Source organism: Rhincodon typus, chromosome 16 (assembly GCF_021869965.1).
Source record: "Rhincodon typus isolate 14 chromosome 16, sRhiTyp1.1, whole genome shotgun sequence".
NCBI classification, from domain to species: Eukaryota; Metazoa; Chordata; class Chondrichthyes; order Orectolobiformes; family Rhincodontidae; genus Rhincodon; species Rhincodon typus.
The window spans coordinates 27,634,337-27,656,001 of NC_063347.1; the positions used below are offsets into that span (position 1 = coordinate 27,634,337).

At 41.0% G+C, this 21,665-nt stretch overlaps 1 protein-coding gene across 1 annotated transcript in view; it reads left to right on the forward strand.

Moving 5' to 3' along the window:
- The window catches only part of cacna2d3a (calcium channel, voltage-dependent, alpha 2/delta subunit 3a), a 791,006-nt gene that overhangs the window by 687,091 nt on the left and 82,250 nt on the right, over window positions 1-21,665 (forward strand). The window contains exons 30-33 of the mRNA XM_048606724.1: window positions 2,179-2,249; window positions 8,095-8,170; window positions 10,312-10,364; window positions 21,506-21,561. Coding sequence (XP_048462681.1) covers window positions 2,179-2,249; window positions 8,095-8,170; window positions 10,312-10,364; window positions 21,506-21,561 — 256 coding nt within the window. The remainder of the gene's footprint in view (window positions 1-2,178; window positions 2,250-8,094; window positions 8,171-10,311; window positions 10,365-21,505; window positions 21,562-21,665) is intronic.

Here is a 21,665-nt window from a genome sequence, read left to right on the forward strand (position 1 = left end):
CTCTCTGCTCCTGTGATGCTGCTTGGCCTGCTGTGTTCATCCAGCCCTGCACCTTGTTGTCTCGGATTCTCCAGCATCTGCAGTTCACAATCACCATCAAGTTGACTGAAAGCTACTCCCCATTGACTTTGATATATGGCCATTTGGTTACAGCACATTCAGTATGTTTACCACATAACTGCTGATGCAACCTGTTGATGTAATGTATTGCTGTCTAAAAACATGCCCACCCCCTTGACTGATAACTGCTGGCAAGTTGTCTGCACTTCTTTCTGTGTTAAAACGCAACACAGGACAGAAGGCCTGTGAGTTCCAAATGAGGTGGCAAGGCATGGCAGGGGTAATGTGAGTATCCAAGTAGGCATAAAGTGATTATGTGCTAATAAAGCAAACAAGGAGCCTGAGGTACACCCCACTCTGAAGCATGAGTTGGGTGTCTGTGTCGATGCCTAAAGAGTCCTGCCAGCAGCATTAAAATGAAAGCTCTTGGTACGGTCCAAGTATTGAAGTAGAGAACTGTATTCTAAGTGAGTCAGAGATACACCATGATGACATGGTGAGGTTGGCACATGTCTGATGCCAAGCTTCTTGCACAAAGGATATAAGTGGTCAATGCCCACGAAGTGTACTCTAAGATGTTGGTGACTGCTGTCTAAGATGGAGACCTGGAGAAGCAAGCAGCGAGCTGGAGGTGCCAACTACATGCTCTGACTTTCATGTTGGGAATTGCAGCCATCTAGTTTCTCTCTGTCATATGGAAGAATAGAAAATTACAGATAAATGAAAGTGAGATTAGGTCCAATGAGATGCAAATACATGCAAATAGGCCTTTTGCCACACACTAGTGAGATTCTCATCTCACTGTTGGAAACTTGTGTGGAAAATTTGCCATATTTTCCCAACTGACTTGCCATTGGCCACATTATTCAGAGGGCTAAGAAAATTCAGGCCTTTGTGTTAAGATAAGAATGCAGTGTATTTCTGTCAAAGCAAGCTTTCTCACCAGCTGTTATAGGCCATGCCATTTAACTGACCTGTTAATATCTTTGTGAAAATATTCAATCTGTTCCATAATTTTCAGAATTCCTGCTGACTTTGATAACACCCTGTAATAACTTCTCCTCCCATTCATAAACTTGTCAAAGATGAAGACTGCAATCAATTATTTATTTCTTTACAAACCTAACAGGATGATAATATTCGATAGAGCTTTCTGATTCTTGTAATTTAAGAAGTTCTAGGCCAAGAAGTTATTTCTAGTTTTGCTCAATTCATCTTTGCTAGCAATATGAAATCTGAATAGATTTTTTTTCTAGTTGTATAGATGAAATATATATGAATTGGATTAGTAATTATTAGCTTGGAATTAAGGTGAAGAAAACCTAACTCAGTGGTATTTGAAATCAGAATAAACAGATATTCAAAGATCCCATGGCTGAGATCAGACATTTGTTTGTTTTATTTAACATTTTCCTGCTGTGAAATCTTAACTGTGGATAGTTCCCCACACAAAATAATTGTTGTTTTGTCCTCTAACAAATAGGAAAGAATTTTCTGCTTCTGCAATAATTCTAGCATTCAGTCTATTTGTAATGAAGTAGTGATTAAGTCCAACATTGTATTTTTGTTCATATTTGATATTTGATATTGCAATTTCTTGCTTAATTATAAGAAATCACATTTTTGAAAAAAGAATTTCTATTGGCAGATAGGCATTCATACCACCTCCAAGAACCATCTATTTTATGGAAAACAAACATAACTCTTTTGTAATGTAATAAATGTGTGGCTCATAACATTTCAAAAGTTGGTGTTGAGGTTGCTTCATAGCTTTTTATGAATTTTAATTTGTCTGTTTTAAAACATGCTGTGTTACATAATTCACCTGTTTGTTCTACAGCTCCCAGACCTGTCCTTTCATAGATAGTATTATTAACATAACTTATCTTGATTGCTTTTCTGAGTTTTTTTTTCAGAAAGCTCTTCTGTGATTTCTGAACACTAATGAACACTCCAAAGTCCATCTTTGTAACTGTCATATTAGAATATGACAAACACTGGATTCACTTTTCACTTCTTTAAAAATTTACTTTTTAATTCATTTTCAGTTTTATTCTTTTCAGCTCCCTTTTGACCTAAGCTTCTCTGTGATCTTCACTCTTTTTCTTTATTTCCTAGACTGGAACTTTTTTTGGGGAAGTGGAAGGAGCGGTTATGAATAAGTTACTAATCATGGGCTCATTTAAACGGTAAGAATCATCTACAATGATAAAGAAATCACATAGATGCATGTAAATTTAAAGATTTAAGCATGACGTTATGGGAAAGATGGGCACAAATTTGGGAGGTATCAATATGTTCAAGGACTTTGAAGAGAAAGGATAATTTTGAAGATGAGATAGTGACTTCAATCGAAGAACAATGAAGAAGGATTTTTTGCAGATGGGATTGTTGAAAGGGGAGTGACAGCATCTATTGAGAGAAACACAATGTCTTGCATATTAGTAAGTATTGTTTTTCACTTACTTCAAAATTGAACAGAAGTGTCTATGGCATTCATGTTCCATAGGTGTGATGTCACTATTTTGTGATTGATGTTCTCCCATTACAGAATTATTTAATAACTAATTGAGGAAGAACCCATGAACTGGAATTGTCAAGCCAGCTTGATGCTAACAAATAACTCTTTGTTTTAAGAATGATCATCAATATCAATAGAACGAAATATTAGACTAGCAACAGCCAATTCATTACCTCAAAACTTATACCAATTGGTCCATATTTTGTGGTCATTGATGGAGCAACAACACTTCTACTTTCCCTAATGAAAGATTCACATAAAGATCTATCAATTTGTGTAGCCTGTATTCTCTTTTTCTTGCCTTTTGTTTGAAACTGATTCCAAGTCAAGGGGTCTCTCAAAGCCAGCAACAGTGATGTCAACAAGCAGAGTAAACAGCCAATAATTTGGAAATATTCTAACAAGCAAGAATCCAGAAAGTAAAATGCACTGATTTTTTTTTTTCACTTTTCATTAAAACTTTGCAGTAAGTGAAATAAATGATCGTAATCTATATATGGGATTAAGATAGAAACTGAAATGTCATAAGCCATCTTTCCTTTAAGAAAATATATTTTTAACGTATGAATTTTCTTCATCAGGATGGAGATATTTTCCACAAATATAAAATTCACCTTTTTCAAGATGTTGTGAAATTAGTATGCCATTAAAGACCTAGTCATCCTACATTCTCTTTCAAAGGCTTTCACAGCAGGATTAATACTGTAAAAGACAGGTTCTCATCAGTTCAGTGGTTTTGACTTGGTTGTTGTTTATAAGGGATGACAATAACATACCCTATTGGAATCAGACACTTAATAATAGCAACTTCTGCATTTTCGTCCTTAATTGTGCAAATGTGGACCCCAAATGTTGTTTTTAGTTTCAAAGAAGTAGTCTTGATAAACCCAAATGTTTTGCTATTATTATCCTGCAAAGGCTGATCCAATAAGTTATACTATCTCGTGCTGTCTAGTCAGGACTGTTAATGAACTAGAAAGGGTTCAGAAAAGATTTACAAGAATTTTGCCAGGGTTGGAGGGTTTGAGCTATGTGGAGAGGCTGAATAGGCTGAGGCTATTTTCACTGGAGTGTCGGAGGCCAAGAGGTGACCTTATAGAGATTTATAAAATCATGAGGGACATGGATAGGATAAACAGACAAGGTCTTTACCTGGGGTAGGGGAGCCCAAAACTCAAGGGCATAGGTTTAATGTGAGAGGGCAAAGATATAAAAGGGACTTAAGGATCAACTTTTTCATGCAGAGAGTGGTGCATGTATGGAATGAGCTGCCAGAGGAAGTGGTAGACTGTGGTACAATTACAAGATTTAAAAGGCATCTGGATGGGTATATGAAAAGGAAGAGTTTCAAGGAATATGGGCCAAATGCTGGTAAATGGGATAGATTGATTGATTGATTTATTGTCACGTGTACCGAAATACAGTGAAAAGCTTTGTTTATGAGCGGTACAGGCAGATCATAGTAAGCAAAGGATGTACAGATCAAAAAGACTTAGATAGAAGCATACGGGTTACATTGCACAGGGCGTGTACTAGGCGAGATCAAAGTTAGCAAGATCAGCGTTATTTGAGGCTAGAGAATCCATTCATCAGTCTGATAATGGCTGGGAAGAAGCTGTTACTGAACCTGCTCGTGCATGCGTTCAAGCTTCTGTATCTTCTGCCTGGCAGAATTTATATAGATTTATATAGGATATCTGGTCAGCTGGACGAGTTGGACTGAACATTCTGTTTCCATGCCGTACATCTCTATGCCTCTATGACTCTATGAATAAATCCAACACCCCAATTTTCACCAATAGAAATATTCCACAAGTTTTCACAGTTATTAAATATAAATTTGTTGCTGTAAATAAAAAAACATTAAACAAAATAAGCTCTATTAACTTGACAATTTGGTTTAGAATGACATGCATTATGCACTCAGGTGTAAATCTTACTTCCCCAAGAATTCCTTACAATACACATGAATCTTAAAAGTTATTGACTTTTTTAGGGATCATCCATAAATATATCCCAGTTGTCTGAAGAATCTTCCTCAGCTCCGGTTGTTCCAGAGGTAAAACCTTCATTTATCCTCTGTCGACCATGGAGGCCTGTTATTTCTTGTGGTTATTCTCCCAATATTTCCAAGCTAAGCTGCTTGTTATTTTATTTTGCAATGAGATAACGTGAGCCCCACTGTTGATTCTCCCACTAGCTTCAAACTAGGTAAACTTTCAACTCCCAAAATACAGACATCTTTCTGGACTGTCATGATTGCAAGGATTGCAGCCATCACTTGTCTGGCTCCCCAACTACTTTTACCCTACCTGCTGTTTCATGATCTTTCCAGCTGCTACTTTCTTAAGTCTGCATGGGTCCCAAATTTCAAGTGTTGCAGACTCCAAGCTTGTTTTAATTGGATGAATCCTCTATTCTGCAATTAAATTTTAATTACTAAGACTTAAAATTAAATACTAAAATACATGAGCTAGGAGCTAAAATAAGTATCAGTAAGTCTAGTTGGCCATCTCATTTCCAGCTCAATCTATTTGCTCAAAGACATGGATGAGTTAAGTTGTAGTTTCCTTATCTTAACAAATACTTGATGGTGAAAATACTAATGAATCCCTTCTAGAAGAAGGTTCAAATATTATTGTAATGGTATTTTATATTTTTTACAATGACTTGATCTTTTGGTCTGGAGTTTGTGGTCAGCAATGAAGGAATGGTGTTCACCACAGACCACAAAGAAAACTGTCCACTAAGATCTGGCAATTTCTGTGGTTTGCATTTCACCTTTACTGATATAAATTTCATTCCAGCATCAGATCAAGCAGATCTTTGACATCCAGAAAGAGTGATGTCATCAAGTAGGTTAAGTAGCCAATCACTGAAGAATTTTCTGACAGTAACCCAGGAAGTAAAAAGCACTGATTATCCTTCACTTTTTACTAATCTTACAGATACGAAAATAAAGATTGGGCCATAGATGTCTGATTCAGGTAGAAATGAAATATCATGAATAAACCTCAAAAAAATCTTAGTATTTTGGAAATCTATTTTCTTTATCATACTATAGAAATTTGATTTTTCACAATTTCACAAATATAAACTTACCCTGTATGGGTGAAAGAAGTTATTTAGGAGTATCAACATCCTAGGGGTTATCATTGACCCGAAACTGAACTGGACTAGCTGTATGAATACTGTAGCTGCAAGAACAAATCAGAGGCTCGGCACCCTGCGGTGAGTAATTCACCTCCAGACTCACCAAACCCTGTCCACCATCTATAAGGTGCAAGTCAGGAGTGTGATGGAATACGCCCCACTTGCCGAATGAGTACAGCTCCAACAACATTCAAGGAGCTTTACATCATCCAGGACAAAGCAACACACCTGATTGGTACCACATCACAAACATCCACTCCCTCCACCAACAATGCACAGTATCTACAGTGTGTACCATCTAGAAAATGTACTGCAAAAATTCACCAAGGCTCCTTGGACAGAACCTTCCAAACCTGTGACTATTACCATCTAGCAAAAAAAGGGCAGCAAATATATGGGGACACCACCACTTCTAAATTCCCAGCCAAGCCACTTACCATCCTGATTTGGAAATATGTCCCATACTTTCAGTGTTGCTGGGTCAATATCCTGGAACTCCTTCTCGAATGGTATTTTGGTTGTACCTATAGCAAATAAACTGCAAAGGTTCAAACAGGTAGTTCACTACCACTTTCACAGGGCAACTAGAGATAGGTGATAAATGCTGGCCCATGAATGAATAAGAAAAAAAGATAATTTATTATGATGTTGAAAACATGCTTACACCTTAATTAACAGGATATAATAATGGCTCAGATTTTCAGATGGCCAAATAGTCATTATTTCAGCATATATGGGAGTTACACTTGGGAATTTTGCAGAATCCCCATCAAAGTGGACTCCAAAGGAATCGTCCGGGAAAGTGAAGATAATGTTGGGCACCTGTCCTATATGCCCAGTGTCTATCTAAATTGGAGAACTTGAAGGGTTCCAGTGAAATAATGTAAAACAGTTACTCAGGAAATGTTATTAATTATTTTTTAATATATTGTCTAACTCCTGATTAACTATTCAGCTAACCCATTCTTACTTCACATAACCCCAACTACAACTCCATAGACCACTGACACACCCAGGGACCCAACAAATACCAACCTCACCCCCTCCAAAATTCACCACAACTCCTTTCACGCTGTCACTGGACTCGAATCCCAGACTCCCTACTCCCATCAGTCAAATATTTCCCAGCTTTGCCCTGACCTACTGTAAATGGGCAGCACAGTGGCTCAGTGGTTAGCACTGCTGCCTCACAGTGCCAGGGACCCGGGTTCAATTCCACCCTCAGGCAACTGTCTGTGCGGAGTTTGCATATTCTCCCTGTGTCTGCGTGGGTTTCCTTCGGGTGCTCTGGTTTCCTCCCACAGTCCAAAGATGTGCAGGCTAGGTGGATTGGCCATGCTAAATTGCCCGTAGTGTTCAGGGGTGTGTGGGTTATAGGGGGATGGGTCTGGGTGGGATGCTCCAAGGGTCGGTGTGGACTTGTTGGGCCGAAGGGCCTGTTTCCACGCTGTAGGGATTCTATGATTCTATAAACATTGTATCATTTACTTGGCCCCCTTGCCAGCTGGTACCCCACTTTGTACGACATCCTACGCAGCTGGCACCAAGCTTATTTATTACCCTGGCACCCAAGCCATAACCAGCCGACAGCCTACCCACATGAAACCCTACATATCTGGTACTGTACTCCCACCCATCTGGCACCCTACTCTCCCAGCACCCTAACATCAATATCACATTTACTTAACTACTTCATGGTTTGTCAATAGCTGTCAAAGTGGCTGTCAGGAGTATGAATATAGCCGCTGACAGCTATGAAAGAGTGGCATGGTTTTCCTTCTTCTGTCAATTCTGCACTACAAAAGAACTACCAGAATGGAATTACACCTTCCCAATTCTGAGGGAACCATGATCCAAATCTCCTCTCATAAATAAGGAGCTCCCTTTTTTTGTAAATAAAAGGGCCGGAGCGGCATTCTATGTGAGATTCTCCGAAAATCCGGCACAATGTTTCAACAGTTTTTACAGCAAGATTAATAGTATAAAAAAAAATGCAAGATCACATCAATTCAAGTGATTTCTAAAATTTCCATTACTGACGTTTTCAACAGCAACTCCATTGGAGGCACAGGGGACCCATGAAAGAAATTCATGGGTACTTAGGTTTAACAGCACTTATGTGAATGGCGAAAGTTCCTGTCAGTTTCACAGTTTCAATTTCACAGCTAATGAAAGCAAACGCTGCTCCTTTTGCCTTTAGCACAACTGTAAATTCCGAGCTATTGTATTTTTTGTATTTTCTTCAGAAACTTTATTTTAAATTATAATGAAACATTATTGAAATACTTTACATTTTGTTTTTTTTCAAATGTGATTATATTTCTTTTCCTGTTAAGTAGCATTCTGCTTTTCTTTTTTAGAATAACACTTTATGACTACCAAGCTATGTGTAAAGCAACCGTAGACAATAGCGACAGTGCACATAGTTTACTGGATGTAAGTACATTGAGCATTACAGTAATATCCCGTATCCATGAAGAGCTAACAAAACAAATCAGTGACTTTTTTGGGATGCTTACCAATTTTAACTGAAAATAATTAGGCTCTCATATTAAACAATTCATTTCATGTTGGGAGAAAAAATCAATTTAATTTTACACAGCACTAGAAAGCTGTCAATGTGCCTTTGAAAGCTATTAACAATATTTTTGCAGTTAAAAGAAAGTGTATATTACATTATTGCTTCTGGACACATCTAATTAATTCCTTACCTGTGCATCCTTTAAATATAGGAACGTAGAAATTGCAAACCAACCTTAGGCCTTCATCATCTGTAGTTTTATGTAAATGACAAAATGTTCCTAAATAAGTTTAAAGTACAGTACTGTAGTGGTTATGCGATGGAGTAATAATCTATAGGTACAGAATAATCATCCCAAGAATTTGAGTTAAAATCCTACCATGGTAATTCAAGAATTTGAATTCAGTTTGGGAAATATTTGGAACCATAAAGTGAGTATCTTAAAAGAAAAATTACCATCAAGCTATCAGTGGTTTCAAACCAAACTGATTCACTTGAGTCCTTTATGAAAGGAAGCCTGCTGCCTTTAACTAGGTTCCTTCTTACTTGACTATAGCCCTTCATATGAAGTGGCCTTTCAAGCCACTCTATTATGTTAAAACACATTAAAGAATAACAAGATGGACACCAATATCCTGAGAATGAATTAAGTGGATACATATTTGGGTTATTTCATTTTGAAAACACAAGTCCAGTAATTGATTCTGCAGTGTGTTAACGTTTTAGGAACATGTTGTTTGTTAGCAGTTGAATTCAAAAGTATAATAACAAAAAATGGTCAAAAATATTCAACAGGTTATGGCACTGTGAATGTTTCAGGTCTTTGATCTTACACTAGAATGTCCATTTGGCCCAGAAATTCTAATGGAGAGAAAGCCATTGTAGCAACAGAGATTTGAATTACGCGTCAGGACCATGTGGAAATTTCATGCAGCCAGCCTGCAGGAATTGCCCAGCAAGTTGAAATTTCATTCTGGTACCTACCCTGGATCCCTACTGCACACTTCCCAACTCTGAGTTAGAGTCGGAGATTTCAGAGGGTAACTTAGGAAACACAAGATGATAGAAGAACTGGGTAACCATTAAACTGAAACCTCAAACGACCACAGACTCCTCACCTTGACAGTATATCCCTGGGCACCCCAGGGCCCAACATCCCCCACCATCCCCAACATGACTGCGCAGCCTTCATCACACCACCACCACCCCCCTTCCCTTCCAACTCTGCTGGACCTAACTATCCACTGACCACCCTTCCACACCAACCTGCCACAACACCACGACCTCACTGAACCAGCAACCCCACTAACGCAAACTAACAAATCTAACTCACCACTGATCCTACACCCCACTCCCATAACCCAATCCCACCGGATAGCACATCACCCCAATCCAGCTGTTTGACCTACTCTAAGAATGCATCCACTTACCTCATACCCCAGTCCTCCCTCACCTTCCTGGTACCCTGCTCACCATTCACCTTAAGGTGTATCCCACCTGCCAGCCTAACCCCCTAAACCCCATGCCCCCCACCTGCCATCCTATTGCCACACATGTCATCGCTCAGTTGCTCTCAACATGGCTCTAGAATTTTTAAGTGACAGAATAGGGCACTTACTGATGAAGAGAGTGTCGTTTCCACACTGAATCCCTCTCCTCCTGGATCTATGGATTCCTGGATTCATCTATACAGCTCATGACCAGAACATTCCTGGGGACAGCTCGTCCAAAGAAGTGTATTTTTTTGTCCAGTCAGTATCAGAAATTGTTTCCAATCACAATTGGAAAATCAGGGTCATTAACTATCTTTCTCTCCTGTGCTATAACCTGGTACCTATTTCCACCATTTTCTGTTTTTATTTCAGATTTTACCATCTGCAATGTACTGCATTCTGACTTTACTATATGATTGCTTTAAAGTATAGCACTTAACGTCAATGATTATGTGAAGTCCACATCCAGATGTAAATGAATTCTGTCAATTTCTGATGTGTCAGTATTAACGAACAACAGAATATTCATGTCTACTTAAACTAATTCAGTTTCTTTTCTTCAGCCTTATTATGTCTTTTTTGCTGCAATAAAGTGGATTATGACTGAACTTGTCTTGTAAGTAAATTCTGTGTCAAATTTCTAAAACATGATTTGTTGTTATTTCCAATGATTTCAGTACTTACAAACACAAAAACTAAACCATGCATCAATGGGACACTTCTTTGTATTTATTTAAAACCTGCAATATAACATAGAATAGAATCATAGAATTTTACAGCACAGAAAGAGGCTATTTGACCCATCATGTCTGTACTGGCTCCCAAAAGACCTACCTAGCTAGTCCCATTCTCCAGTTCTATCTCTGTAGCCCTCTAATTTCATCCCTGTCAAATATATATCCAGCTCTCTTTTGAAACCTCCAATTTGCCTCCACTACTCTCCCAGTCAGCACATTCCAAATCCAAACAACTCTTTGAGTAAAGAAATTTCTCCTCATTTCATCCCTAGCTTCCTTGCTGACAATTTTGAAATTGTGACCCCCATTTACTGACATCCCATCTATTGGAAACAAAATATTCTTCTTTACCCTGTCAAAATTTTTCATAATTTTGAACACCTCAATCAGTAGGTTGGAGCAGTTTTTTTCTATTTGAAATAGTCTTAATTTTTGTCATTTAAGTAACGTTTGTATTCAAGCACTTTGAATTTAGTTATCAGGCTTACAATTTATTATTAAATGAATCCAGTGTAATAAATATTCTATTAGTTTTACATCTGGGAAATGTCCATAAGGAACAAATTAAGGATTCTGTGGTTTTCATAAGTTTGATTTGTCATTATTATTCAACCAAGTGCTTTAATGATCTTTTATTAACTTAACATCAGGCCTTAGTTTCCGGCTTTTATCTTTGTGATGCAACCTTAGCATTTTTTTGCCACAGATATGATCACCATTAAATAATAACATTGCTGATTTACATGCTAACTATATTTTATTTCAGAAAGTCAGATTTTAAATCCCACTGACTACTGGTGAATACATTTTAGCTCTGAGCTACTGTCTGTTAAAGATTCGAAGTGACACAAGTTTGGGATTTTAATTGTTTACACCACAGAATGATTTCTTAATCAATCAAATAAGCTGAATGCCTTTAAGCTCAGCACCAATTACTTCAAGATGGTAAAATTGAAGATTATTGTTGGTGTTGAACTGCACTATACTTAAAAATGAAGTGAAGTCCAATGCATGTATTTTCATGACAAGTTTCAAAGATGAATGATCTCCCACCATATAGGTGCTAAGCTGAACTTTCTCTCTTGCTGCCACTTCAAGTCTTTTATAACTCCACAGTCATTGGAGCTCTATATCTAATGTCATAAATCACCTCGGAGCGAAGCGTTTATGTTGATTTTTATTGCCTAAAGTTGCAAACGTTACTGTCATTCAGGTTTTCATTTTTTTCATTCAAGCAGCATTAGTTTTCCCTCCTCATGTGCTACTCGGAGGAGACAGTGCCCTGGTGATAAAGGGCTGAATCTTACAATATTTTAGCTAAGTTTCACTTCCATGGAATTTTATGGAGGGTTTCTCTCCATGGGGCCTAATGAGTTTTCTCATGCCACCACACATACTCATCTCATTAACTACCTATCACCCTGCCACCATGCCCATTTTGTCCAATGTTAACCCAATTTTCCCACTTGAACTACTGGGAACTACTGGCCACTGCCAGGAAATCCCAGAGTAGACCATCGTCCCTCATGCCAGCATTATCTTTAAAGGACATTGTGAACTCGGATAAACACAGTCAGTCCAGAATTGCCATGAACAGTTCATGACATTTGGAAGAGAAGGGACATTTGGTACCCTACTTTGGAGCAGGGACCTGGAAGGCCTGGTAGACAGGGCTGTACAGAGGAGGGGTTTTCCACTTACCTCAGAACTGGCAGTGGAGGCCACTACACCAGAATCTGCCAGTGTTATCCAAAGTTGCCACCCAGTTCAGTGGTGTTAGACATCCAGAGAAACACCCAGCAGTGCTGCAAGAAGGCCTTTGCTGCTCTGCAAGGATGTACACTAAGTGTAACCATCTTCCCTCTGCTACCTCATGCTCACACTATCTCTGATACTGCACCCACTTGCCACCAATATTCAAGCCCTACCACTCTCACTATCAAATGTAATGTCTTCCCTTGCTCACTCTTTGACATCCAATACTGTTTACACAACCAGCCCTGCACGGCCTCTGCATTGCCCACTCACTGACGTGGGACTTTTCAGCACCTTTCCTTCACCTTCACCAGTGCTGACAGTTGTGCCAAGCACTTTCATCACACTCATCCCATCCTGTTTCTCATTCAAGGAGGAAAAACCCGTAATAGGAAAGAGAGAGGTGTCCACTATGTGGTCCCTTACTGCCTTTGAGGAGAGTGTCCTGACACTGACCACCTCACGTGACCGCCTAACCACGTCTAAGACCCTAAAGTGAAACTGGACACTGCACCTGACTATTATGCTGGGACCCACTGACTGAAGGTTATTCCCATTGATGTGACTGAACACTATAACCCTCTGACTTCGAGACATAGCTATTCGGTTGAACACATGCACTTTATTTGCCACATCAGCACTTTCGTTTTCATTCACGGGATATGGGTATCACTGGCTAAGCCAGCATGTATTGCAAATCCCTAATTGCCCAGAGGGCAGTTAACAGTCAGCCATATTGCTGTGTGTCTGAAGTCACATGTAGTCCAGACCAGGTAAGGATAGCAGTTTCCTTCCCTAAAGGGCATTGGTGAACCAGATGGATCTTTTTTTCTGACAATCAGTAATGATTCATGGTCATCATTAGACTCTTAATTCCAGATATTCATTGAATTCAAATTCCACCACCTACCATTGCAGGATTTGGTGACTGGCACCAGGTGCAGGTGTAACACTGACATACAGCAACATGTCCACCCCCTTGACAGATGACTGATGACTGCTGACAGCCATGACAAGCTGCCTGGCTTTGTGTCTGTAATAAAAGGTAAGGCAAGTTAAGGCACAGCAGAGATGCTGGGAGCATCCAAGTAGGTGCAAGGTGAGTGAACACTAGGTGAGTGAGCAAACAGCCCCTGAGATGCAACTGGGTTCAATCCATGAGCCGGGTGTCTGTCCCTGCATGTAAAATGTCCTCACAGCTGCATTGCAATGAGAGGTGGCGGTGTGCCCAAAGTGCAGAAGTGCCCATGGAGCATGGCCTAAGCCTTTGGTGTCAGATGTTCAAGAAAGAGATCTGCAAGAGCAAGCAGCAAGCTGCAGTTGCCAGGCATGCACTCAGATTTTCATGTCAGGAATTCTCAGTGTCAAGATTTTAACTGCCTTGTAGTATAATATGAACCTGTGTATTAATGAGACGAGATTGAATGTTAATAGAGATGATGACATGCAATAATCCCCATTAATAGGAATCTGGCTGCTCCTCTGTGAACATTTCCTCCCAATGCCAGGAATTCTGTTGGAAAATACAACTTGTTGCTTCTGACATTAAGAAAGGCTTCCCCCGATTTCAGGTTTTGAATTCAATATGTAAATCTGGAATGAAAAGCTAGTCTCAGTAATGGTCACTGCGAAACTAGGATTGGTTGTTGTAAAAACCCATCTGGTTCACTAACGTTAGTGTAGAAAGGAAATCTGCCATTCCTACCTGATCTGAAGTGGATGTGACTCCAGACCCACAACAGTGTGGTTGTGGCTTAACTGCCCTCTGAAGCAAGCCACTCAGTTCAAAGGCGATTACACATTGACAATAAATACTGCTGTTGCCAGCAATCCCTTTTTAAAAGAAAAAAAGTATTTTTTATTCAAGTCAGTCTAAACCATAAACTTCTACATGCAGGGTAAGTAATTAATACCAATTTTTTATTGTTCTTTTCTTACTCACACATGGAATGTAGGTGTTGCTGACTGGGCAGCAATGATTTCCCATCCATAGTTGCCCTTGAGAGGGTGGTACCGAGCTGCCTGCTTGAACCGCTGCAGACAATGTGCTATAGGTAGATCACACAATGTCCTTAGGGAGGAAATTTCAAGATTTTGACCCATGCGACAGTGGAGGATTGGGGATGTATTCCCTAGGCAAGATGGTGATTGGCTTTGAGGAGAATCTGCAGAAGGTAATGTTTCCATTTATCTGCTGCCCTAGCTCTTCTAGGTGGAAGTGGTCGTGAGTTTGGAAGGTGCATCTTGTAAATGAGGCACACTGCTACTGCGGAGTTTTGGTGGGAGGGAGGGGATATTGGCAAAATTGGTGCCATTCGAGTGAGCTGCTTTGTCCTGGAAGGTGTCAAGCTTCTTGTTGTTGGAGTTGCATCCATCCAGGCAAGTGGATTCCATCCTCTGAACTGCTCTTGTAGCCACTGTATTTATATGGTGAGTACTATGGAGTTTCTGGTCAATGGTAATATCCCTCACCAGGATATTGACAGTGGGAGAAGCAATGCTGGTGAGGTGACACCATTGAATGTCAAGGTGCAGTGGTTAAATTGTCTCTTATGATGATGATCATTGTCTGGAGTTTGTGTGGAATGGAACTTGCTACTTGTCAGCCCAAGCCTGGATATTATTCAGATCTTGTTGCATATGAACATGGACTGCTTCAGTATCTGAGATGTTGTGAAAGGTGCTGAACATTGTGCAATCATCAGTGAACATCCACACCTCTGACCTTATGATGGAGAGAAGGATATTGATGAAGCAGTTGAAGATGGTTGGCCCCAAGACACTATGCTAAAGAACTCCTGCAGAGATGTCCTAGAGCTGAGATGACTGACCTCCAACAATCACAACCGTCATCCTACGTACTAGGCCTGATTCCAAGCAAGTTTGCCCCAATGCCCATTGATTCCAGTTTTGCTGGGTCTTGTTCATGCCATACCCAGTCAAATGCAGCCTTGATGTCAAGGGCTGTCACTCTCACCTCACCTCTGGAATTCAGCTCTTTTGTCCATGTTTGAACCAAGGCTGTAATGAGGTCAGGAGCTGAGTAGCCCTGGTGGAACCCAAACTGGGTATCACTGAGCAGGTTATTTCTGTGCAGGTGCTGCTTGATAGGACTGTTGATGACACCTTCCATCACTTTACTGATGATCAAGAGTAGACTGATGGGGCAATATTTGGCTGGGTTGGATTTGTCCTGCTTTTTGTATACAAGACATACCTAGGTGATTTTCTACATTGTTGATTAGATGCCAGTGTTGTAACTACACTGGATGAGATTGGCTAGGGAAGCAGCAAGTTCTGGAGCACAAGTCTTCAGTACAATTGTTGGAAGGTTGTCAGGACCCATAGCCTTTTCAGTATCCAGTGCCTCCAACCATTTCATGATATCACGTGGAGTGAATCAAATTGGCAGAAGACTGATATTGAAGGAGACCGAGATGGATCATCCACTTGGCACTTCTAGCTGAAGATTGCTGTGACTGGTTCAGCCTTATCTTTTGCACTGATGTGCTGGGCTTTTCTATCACTGATGATGGGATATTTGTGGAGCCTCTTCCTTCAGTAAGTTGTTTAATTATCCACTACCATTCCTGTCTGGATGTGGCAGAACTGCAGAGCTTAGATCTGATCAGTTAGTTCTGTCTGTCACTTGCCATTTATCCTGTTTGGCATGCAAGTCATCCTGTTTGGTAGCTTCACCAGGTTGATACTTCATACTTCGATATGCCTGCTGCACTCTTTGTTGAGCCAAGGTTGATCCCCTGGCGTCATGGTATGCCGGGATATGCCGGACCATGAGGTTACAGGTTGTGCTGGAGCACAACACAATGGAAAGTACTGTCAAAGTAAAGACAGAACTTTATCCCCACAAGAACTGTGCAGATGTCACTCTTACCAATTCTGTCATTCCTTCATGGAATGTGGGCTTTGCTGACATTTATTACCCATCATTCATTACTCTGGAGTAGGTGGTGATGAGGTGCCTTCTTGAACCACTGCTATCCACGTGGTATGGGTATGCCACAGTACTGTTAGTGAGGGTTTTCCATGATTTTGGCCCAGTGACACCAGAAGAATGGTGATATACTTCCAAGTAACGATTGTGAGTGGCTTGGAGGGGTACTTGCAGCTGGTAGTGTTCCCATGTATCTGTTGGCCTCGTCCTTCTAGATCATAACGGTAAGGTGTTTGGAAGCTGCTGTCTAAGGAGCCTCAATGAATTTCTGCGGATCATGTTATAGACAGTACACATTGCTGCTACTGAGCTTCAGTGGTGGAGTCAGCAAATATTTGTGGTTGAAGTGTCAATCAAGTGGATGAGTGCAGCTCTAAGAACACTGAAAAAAATTTACACTATCCAGGACAAAGCTGCCATCATAGGCTAACTCGCCTCCTCCTGTGCTGTATCATTCTGTGATTCTAACCACTAAGACATTCAATCAACATACAGATGGGTCTGTAAAATCCAATGAAAGATCTTTCATTTTAATGACTTTACTCATGATTCAAATCAAAAGGCATTCCAAATAGGTGATGCCTGAAATAAAACATTGGTCTGTTATCAATCTGTAATTGGTTTCACACAATTTACTCAAAGTCATAGTTATTTCTTTTTAGTGTTGTAAATTGCCTGCAGCTCTATCAAAGGATTTCATAACAATACTGCATTTTTTAACCACATGGACAGTGACATTTTGCTATTTTTGTTAGCCAGGAGATTTCATTGTGGGCAGGCTTCCCAACTGAAATGATCCCAGGTGCATATGTTATTTGAAGTACTGAGTTGGCAAAATGCTTTCTACAATCAAGTGCCTTTAATCTTTACCACCTTGGATCATTTGTACTGGAAAACCTGCCCACAATTTATTAAGGCGGCAAACAGAAAGTGGTCAAAAGGTCATCAATCATGTGGTGGAAATTGGGTTGCTACAAACTGGAATTCTCTGCAAAGCCCTTCTTCAAATGTAATCTAAGTAAGCATATAACCATGACTGCATATGTAAGTCTGACTTGACATACTAATGTGCACAGTGGTTATTAATAAATTTACAGATGTCTGATTCAATACAAACTTGACTCACTGTGATATATGTTATCTATGCTAACATTGTGAAAATAGCAGTTACATAAATGGATATCTCAGCTGCATACAAACACAGATGAACAGCTGAATCATTGGGGGAGCACACATGCAGCTGGCGCAACATTAGTAGTCTCACCTGGGCTTCATCTGGGTGAATTTATTCAATGTTTTATGCACTAAGTTCACTGCAATGAAATGGTTGATAGTTGCAGCCTTTGTGTTCTCATTGTTTTGAGGGCATTAGAGCATCAGCATTCAGCATGTACATGAAGCAAAATGTCTTCCAGCATCATGAGGAAATAAGAGCTGGCTCAGTGTTGGGTCCTTTCGAGCGAGAAAGGTACAGGTACAATTGTTATCTGGGATGAAGCATCCTTTTGTAAATTGTGACTGTATTTGAGTGGCCCAATTTTCCTTGTCATCCTGACACATCAAGGGGATCTTTGGAATGTTAGATCACATGCTCTACCATTAATTTTTGTCCTCCTCCAATGAAAATGTGTAACACTCCTTTGCATCGTTATCAAGATCTCTGATGGCCAAGGTCCCCTCTGGAGGGCTATGTTATGCAGAGATCAGCATAAGACTGCTAAGGGAGAAAACCTTGACTGAATTACCAAAGGGTGCCCTGTAACTGGTCTAGGCACCAGAACTGCATGTTTAGGGGTTCACTGGCCTATTCTATGGTGACCTTTGTGCTGAGACAGCTGTGGTGGTACTGATTTTATGCCTTTGTTAGGCACGTGTCATCAGCCATTTCCTGCATATCACCTTGCTGCCTCTTGGACATCATCTCCATGTCTCTCTGCACCATTTGGCTGCTCCTTTTGCTGATGCAGCTGTTTCCAATACTATCTGTCATCACTTCACAGAAGCTGAGCCCCATGTTAAGAATGATCTCATTTCACCAAGCTGCAAAGAAACAGCTACCTAGACCGCCTGATGTGCCCAACTGAGCCCTGCAGGAACATTGCCCCACTGCCTTCAGCTTCAGCTCTGCTCATGCAATAATCACTATGTGGCAATGTAGGATCTCCTCTCTGCATATTTCATTATTTTTGTTGGGTCAGGAATTACTCCTGTTTCTCCACATGATTCTAATAAGAAGCTGCTTCATCTTAGGGCAAGCAAAAGGAATTAGTTCAATTTAGCGTCAAGTTTGGCACAACATCGTTGGCCAATGGGCCCATTCCTGTGCTGTACTGTTCTATGATAACAAGGTGTAGAGCTGGATGAACACAGCAGGCCAAGCAGCATCAGAGGAGCAGGAAAGCTGATGTTTTGGGCCTGGACCCTTCTTCAGAAATGGGGGAGGGGAAGGGGGCTCTGAAATAAATAGAGAGAGGGGGAGGCGATGAAAGAAGGTAGATAGAGGAGCAGATAGGTGGAGAGAAGACGGACAGGTCAAGGAGGTGGGAATGAAGCCAGTACAGGTGAGTGGAGGTAGGGAGTGGGATGGGGGTTGGTCAGTGAGGTGGGAGGAGCGGATAGGTGGGAGAAAAGATGGACAGGTCAGGGAGGCGGGACGAGATGGGCTGGTCTTGGGATGAGGTCGGGGGTGGGGAGATCTTGAAACTTGTGAAGTCCACCTCGAGACCATTGAGCTGCAGGGTTCCCAAGTGGAATATGAGGTGCTGTTCCTCCAGCCTTCAGGTGGCGTTGTTGTGGCACTGGAGGAGGCCCAGGATGGACATATCGTCCAAGCAGTGGGAGGGGGAGCTGAAGTGGTTCATGACTGGGAGGTGTTGTCATTTGTCACGAACTGAGCGTAGGTGTTCCACAAAGCGGTCTCCAAGCCTCCGCTTGGTTTCCCTGATGTAGAGGAGACCACATTGGGAACAGTGGATACAATATACCACACAATGCGAGGTTATAGTCCCAACAGGTTTATTTGGAAACAAACTTTTGGAGTCAAGCTTCCAAAAGCTTGTGTTTTCAAATAAACCTGTTGGACTATACAACAAAGACAGAATTCCCCTCGTCCTCACATATCACCCCATCAACCTTCAGATTCAACACATCATTCTCCGCCACTTCCGCCACCTGCAATCTGACCCCACTACCAAGGATATATTTCCCTCCCCGGCCTTATCTGCCTTCCGGAGGGACCGCTCTCTCCATGACTCCCTTGTCAGCTCCACACTCCCCACTTGCCCCACCACACCTGGCACTTTTCCTTGCAACAGCAGGAAGTGCTACACCTGCTCCCACACCTCCTCCCTCACCCCCATCCCAGGCCCCAAGAAAACCTTCCACTTTAACAGATGTTCACCTGCCCATCTGCTAATTGGTATATTGTATCCGCTGTTCCCGATGTGGCCTCCTCTACGTCGGGGAAACCAAGCGGAGGTTTGGAGACCGCTTTGTGGAACACCTACACCCGGTTCATGACAAACGACTGCACCTCCCAGTCGCGAACCACTTTAACTTCCCCTCCCACTCCTTGGACAACATGTCCATCCTGGGCCTCCTCCAGTGCCACAACGATGCCACCCGAAGGCTGGAGGAACAGCACCTCATATTCCACTTGGGAACCCTGCAGCCCAATGGTCTCAATGTGGACTTCACAAGTTTCAAGACCTCCCCACCCCTGACCTCATCCCAAAACCAGCCCATCTCGTCCCTGCCTCCTTGACCTGTCCGTCTTTTCTCCCACCTAACCGCTCCTCCCACCTCACTGACCAATCCCCACACTCACATCCTACCTACTAGCCTCACCCTCCCACCTACCCACCTCTCCCTCCTCACTGACCAACCCCCACACCCACTTCCTACCTACTAGCCTCATCCCCGCCTCCTTGACCTGTCGGCCTTGTCTCCAACTATCTGCTCCCCTATCCACCTTCTATCATCGCCTCCCGCGCTCTCTATTTATTTCAGAGTCCCCTTCCCCTCCCCCATTTCTGGAGAAGGGTCCAGACCCGAAACATCAGCTTTCCTGTTCCTCTGATGCTGCCTGGCCTGCTGTGTTCATCCAGCTCCACACCTTGTTATCTCAGACTCCAGCATCGGCAGTTCCTACTATCTCTGTACTGTTCTATGTTCTATTTCCTTGGAAGTGCTGCAAATCCAGCATGTTACCCACGTAGCATTTCCAAAATCTCAATCAGCCCTGCAAGGAGCTCCCAAAGGCTCATTCAGTGCCTCAAGTGATAACCGGCTGCTTTCAGGCTATTTCTACTACCCGCAAGAAGGCGGTTTCACCAAAATTGCTAGGAGGTGACTGCATCAGGAAACTGGCATGCTGTTCAGGGCCACAATTTTTCCAACATGATATCTGCCTCCTCCTTGGGATGAAAATTCAGCCCAGGTTGTCTGGGAAAATTAAAGTAATACATTTTAACAGATGTAGACATGGAATTTTTAAATCATCTGGAAGAATACATGTTTTTGATTACCACTCAGCCTTTCCTTAGCAGTAGTTAACACCCCGTTTTGCAATGATAATCAGTATTTTAGGACATTGTTTGAAAATTAGGTACATTGGTTGTTTTCTGTCAATGTATGCAAACTTTCTCCACTTATCAGAACTAAGAAGATTGCAATGGTTCATTTACTTCATCAGGCTATAGCACACAGCAAATATTGTTCTGAAGCTTAAAATATGGGGACACTCTTGATTTACAAAGGATACTGAACATTTGATTCAACAATATTATGCTTAACTTTGAATTCACACTTGATAACATTGTTCTGAAAAAATAAATGAATTTATCTCAGTGATGATGATCTTCTGAAGTTTTTAGGGAATTGCATTTTCCTCCTCATCTTATACAGCATCATTTTATACTATACTACATCATCATTCATCTCACAGATTCATAAGTAGATGCACTTATAATTATTAATCACAAACCATTTCTGATAATTAGCTAGTTTAGTGTCATTGTTCTGGGTGCTCAATATACAGAAGATATTCTGAACAGATATTGGCATTCTAATTTGAACAGAATAACATTTTTCAGAATTAAGATACCCAGATTGACCAGTTCATATAATTTCAAACAGAATATATTCTGAAGAAACAAAAAAATACTCTATGTCTCAGCACGTCATGTGACTACACTGCAGGAGAAAAATTAGAAAACTGATCTCAATAGCTTTGGACAAGACAATTAAATGAATAACTTAGAGATATAATGTCTACAAATCCTAACAAAGTTCATTTTTAACTTTTATTAGATTTCTGGTGGAGTTCAATCTTTGCAGTTTGTGGAATTCAGACTTCACAGTGAAAGGTAAGTTTGGAAATTTTTTTTTGAGAACAAACTAGATTATGAGCTTAACTTGAAGGGTAGCCTTTTAATGAAGTGATATTAATGTGTCATTTCAACTCCATTAT